This window comes from Gossypium hirsutum, chromosome A09, assembly GCF_007990345.1.
Source record: "Gossypium hirsutum isolate 1008001.06 chromosome A09, Gossypium_hirsutum_v2.1, whole genome shotgun sequence".
Lineage (NCBI taxonomy): Eukaryota > Viridiplantae > Streptophyta > Magnoliopsida > Malvales > Malvaceae > Gossypium > Gossypium hirsutum.
In genome coordinates this window covers 56553512-56558817 of record NC_053432.1, presented here as the reverse complement: position 1 = coordinate 56558817, position 5306 = coordinate 56553512, and the positions used below count along the sequence as shown (strand labels likewise).

At 35.0% G+C, this 5306-nt stretch overlaps 1 protein-coding gene across 1 annotated transcript; it reads right to left on the bottom strand.

Annotated features, from left to right (window-relative positions):
- Positions 1–367: 367 nt before the first annotated feature.
- Positions 368–2468, bottom strand: LOC121206668 (exopolygalacturonase). The gene is made up of 5 exons (XM_041077722.1): positions 2186–2468; positions 1642–1947; positions 1260–1549; positions 947–1166; positions 368–859 (listed from the first exon to the last, which is right to left on the bottom strand). The coding sequence occupies exons 1-5, from the start codon at positions 2390–2392 to the stop codon at positions 620–622; spliced, it is 1263 nt and encodes a 420-aa protein (XP_040933656.1). The 5' UTR covers positions 2393–2468; the 3' UTR covers positions 368–619.
- Positions 2469–5306: the final 2838 nt, after the last annotated feature.

The following is a 5306-nucleotide window of genomic DNA, read 5'->3' as shown; positions in this document are numbered from 1 at the left end:
AAGAAAAACAAAAATGTCTTCTCAAAGAAACAAAAAAATCAAGTGCTTAAAAAAGTTTTGTACCTAGAAAACAAAACCCTAGGAACTAAAAGTAAAGTCACGAGTACATCTTCCTCTTTGTTAAAATAATAAATTTTATTAATTTTATTAAATGTAAATAACTAATATTTTTTTAATAATATTGAATATTATAATATTTTATATTAATATTTAAATATTTTTAAAAATAAAAAATATATAATAATATTAAACTTTGATTCAAGTCAACTAATTTTCTTTTTTTTTAATTATTATTATTATTATTTTCAAAATATCATTAAATTAATAATTATTGGCAAAAATGTAAATAAAAGAAAAAACCTTCGACTTAAAAAAAAATCATATCATGTAACCAAATAATGAATACATTAACATATATATGTAATATTAATAATAAATTTTTTTTCTATACATCCGATAATAAAAAAATACCATCAATTTAAGCACTAATCCGACTTTTTTTAGAACACCCAACGCCCGCTATATTATTCCATTGAAGTAGCTCCTTCAATTACATTTGGCTCAGACACAATAAAAAATAATAAACCGGAGTTGTTGGACCGCCATGAAGAGATAAGAGTTAAGCGCAGGGCGGTGGCAGCTGCTCGCCGATGTAGTTAACTTTGACGTTGGTGCAGTTAGAACTGAAGGGAGTGTCTTCATTATGATCGGGATCACCGGTATACTCTAAGTGAATGTCCTTGAGGGTAATGCCTTTGCATGGAAATGATTGGCTGCAAGCTAGGACTACAGCAATTTTGCTTATTGTTGTTCCTCTGATGTTTGAGAATTCAACGTCGGAGATGAGCACTTTTGAGTCCTTCATCAAACCAACAAAAAAAAAGGTTAGTTTTTGTCCATGTTCCATATATTCGAGTAGAAACTGAAAAGGGGAAAGGAAGCTAACCACACTGCCTGGAATCGTTGCATATTCTTGATCGATGAGAATAGGGTTCTTAACATGGTCCATAGTGAGATCTTGGAAAATAATGCCCGAAGCTTTAGATGGACTTTCATTTCTGTATGTTTTGATTCTTGCACCATTTTCTGTGTAGGCTAGTGAGCAATTCCTCACGGTGATCCCAAAAACATCGAACTCAGCATCGTAGTGTCCAAGACTACCAATACTGTTTAAACAAATAGGGTTCAGATTAGTTTTAAAAAGCAATTTCTTGGCTATGATATATGATTTGATTCATTCTTAGATAGATAGAATGTACCTGAATCCGTGTCCGGGGCCACATTTGACGTTCTCAATGGTGACGTTGGTGGTTCCATGGATCATTGAGACACAATCGTCGCCAGTGCCGATGGTACTGTTGCTTATTCTGACCTTATTTGTTTTGCTCATGTGAATGCCGTCCGTGTTGGGGCTTTCATCCGGAGCCGATATATTAACGTTGGTGATCACGAAGTTGTTGCAAACGCTGATCATCATATGGAACCCTTTAGCGTTGACGGAGGTAATGCCACTAATGAGCACGTCGTTCAACTTGATTAACTTCAAATTCTGCAGGTGCAACACAAGATTGTTAGGTTTATTTAAATCTTAAACCGTAAACCTTAAAACCAAAGAATGTGGGTGGTGATTCAAAAGCTTACAGCAGCCTTTCGACGGCAACCATCGCATACAGCCTTCCATGCCTCCTTCTCGCCTAGGCCATTGATGGTACCTTTTCCACTTATGAACAAGCCATTAAAGTTTATGAATGTGATCCAGTCTGCATTTTCGGCCGTGGACGTTGAACCTTGCGGCAAAAGGTTTCCGTTGAATTGAACCATCAACGGAGGTTGAAAAGTGCAAGGTCCGGACAATAACATCGATCCTAATAAGAAATTTCCCTCAGGGATCACCAGCATTGCACGGCCATTGTGATTGCAAGCTGCTTTGAATGCCCTAATAAAATTCTGCAAAAGAAATATAATTTATATACAAAATGAATCTCTGTTACTCAAGCGTCAAATACGGATATTCAAAGAAGCTTGCAATATAAAAACGAAAAAAAGGGAAGGGTTTCAAAGTTTGAGCCATAAAATAGAGCTAGGCATGGTTTGATCCACCTTAACACCATATCCCAACACAGGTCAGACATTAGCACTCTGATCAAAACAAATAGTGAGAACATAAAAAAGGTTAAAAGCTTACGATAGTGCTAATGGTGGTTCCATCGGGCTTGGCACCGAAATCCACCACATTAAAAACTTTAACATCAGGGCCGACCTTGCCTTCAGCAACTTCCCAAACTTTGGCTACGGCTAGTTCCGGATCGAAACTAGGCAATTCGTGAGAATCACCATTAACTAAGCCCTGAACCAGAATGGCAATTATTGCAAGGAGCCTCATTGAAGCCATTTTGAAACTGAGGCCTTCAATTTTTTTTTCTTTATTGTTTATTAGCCTCAGATAAAGAGGCTCAAATTTGGAAGTGGTGAAGAACATTGATGATTGCTTCCTTATTTATACTGTTTAGGGTTGATGTAACATGCGGTTGGACTAAATTATCGGAAAAGGTTAGTTTTATATTCTTTGTTTCTATATTCATATTCCTATTCGTATTCCTATTCATAATCATCTTTAGTAATACTTATAACCATCCTTCTTAGATGATTCATAACACCTTGCTGTATAGTCCATTTGGTACATGACTCCCGGTGCCTAGCGGATAATCCGCAAAAGAGTTTGCGCCTAGCGCTAGTCATTTTGGAACAAGAATATGAACTTCTTTTCACTATCTCATATGTCAATCATATACGTGTAATGTATTTATTCGGGGAATATTTATCATACAAAAACATAAGTATCTTATGTCATTTTTATCCATGATTTTAATGTAAACACATAAAGATTTCCTTCAGCATATGTAACACCCCAAACCCAGCCTAGAAGTTATGGCCGAATCTAGGAATGTTACGAAGAAGAGTTATAAATCCGACTTATTTAAAAACATGCTGATCTGCTTACCAGTTAAACCATCAATGGTTTACATTTTCAAATAAACAAATAGTTTACAACGGGAGTTCTAAAGTCGTTATATTATGAAAATCCCGAGTTTGTTTTCTCGAAAATGGTTGATTTCGCAAATTGTTTTATCACATGTCATGCAAGATATTCCAAATTAAAATCCAAATCCAAAATTAAACCCAAATGTTCATAGAGTCCCAAAATTACAAAACTCTTAAAACCAAAATTTTAATCAAACAAATTTTATGTAAATAGAGGTTTACAGAAAATTGGTTACATCTGAGCTTCCGTTGCACCGACCCGCTTAAGTTTGAGGGTTACTTGAATGAAACAGACAAACAAAGAGTGAGTTTTGATAACTCAATATGTAACGTATATATAAACATAAATTCAGATTCAATCTCATCGCAGAACATATATAGACGTAAATCTTTTGCAGAATCAGGATTATAACAGAATCGTATAGATATAGATAATCCTACCCATATCCTTTACACACTAACTCCGACCATCTCAACACACCACGTGGGCTATAAAACACCCACTCGGCCTTACATACCGCATAGTGTTCATACGATACTTTTCAGAACAATCACAGCATTGCTGCTAGTAGATTGGCGAGATATCGCCTCACAAAGAATACTTCCTCCTCATAATACATAACCCGCCCCATAGCCAGATACAGACAAAATATCAAATATAACAGAATGATAGATACCAGAATGTATATCACATGCATGCTCGTATAACAAATACTAAGCATGCTCATACATAACAGAACATATCATACATATCATATTAAACGTTATTACATCAATTTCAATCTAACAAAGTAGCAGATTTCATGCTTTACAGCTTTTACCATATAAACCGACCCTACGAAAGGCCCAGAATCGATCAGGATGACATGTACAACCTTAGGTAAAAATTTTAAAATTTGGGCCCATACACTTGTATGGGCCCACACGCCCTAAATGACCTAGCCTGTGTGGCCCACACGGCCCAAAATGGCCGAGGCCTTGCATACGCCCATGTGGCGATGACATGCCCTAATTTCAGCTCTCGTCAAACGCCATATTTCGAGTTTTTCGTTATACACCTTACTCGGTTTTGATGCGAAAGCAACCTCGAGACCTCCGTAACCTAAAAATAGTATCCTAATGATTATTTTAGCACTTGATTTACGAATTCAAACAAACAAATTGACCATGAACTTAGCCTCTCAAATTTGAACAATGCACACATATACTTACCGCCAATGAACAGTAATCACCCAACAATCAAATTGTTGGAGGAGCATCAATCGTTTCCTAACCTTTCGCTATTTTAGCAATGGAACAAACAACACTATCAATGAATTTTCGTTAAAAACATAACTAGAACCCTCCAACATACATGATTAAGAAACTACCCAATAACTTACCTATTCAGAATGAATCGAAGAACCTGAATGCACAACGCCTACAACTGGAACATGATGGACAAGAATCAAAGAAGAAAAGCGAAAAAGGGTAGGAAATCAAAGGAAGGAGAAAATGCATTAGAAAAAGAATTGAAAGGAGAAAGATAGGGACGTGAAAAACAAAAATAATTTTTGAGAACTAACAAAAATTAAAATTAAAATTAAAATTAAAAAACTACTCACTACCCCCCGCTAACAACTGAATCTCACAGAATCCGACACACTAACCTCATTCAACTACTATAGAATATCAATTCCATCCAACTTCTACTACACAAACTTGTTATAATTGATCCTATTGATAGTATAGAAAATGGGTCTGTAATCTTGATCGAGATAGTTTTATCCCGTCGGATAGTCATTCTAGTGTCTGGAGCACGGAATATATGAAATGGATCACAAAGTATTTGAACTATGATTCATACTTAATATTCAAACCTCGCGGCTGGACTCAAAAAAAAATTCAAAGAAATAGTTATATTATTTATAAATCAAAAGATTTTTTTATTCTTTCAAACTCTCATTTAGTTTATGCTTATTTTGATCAAAGGAAAAACCTTTCTTTTCTTTGTATTTTATTTATTATATCTATTCTATTGATTGAATAAGTGATGATCCAATGGTTCTTACTCAAAGAATCTTTGGACTTAGTTTGAAGGTTTTATTGAATCATCGTGGTTCTGGTATGAATCTGAAGTTTCAATTGATTCATAGGGTTTTAACAAGAGAATTCCTATCAAAAAGAAAGAAAACAAGAATAAAGCCACATTCTATACAAAGAACAAATCAAAGCAAAGAAAAAGAAATAAGTAGGTAAATAGAACATTTAAGAGGCCTGTAACA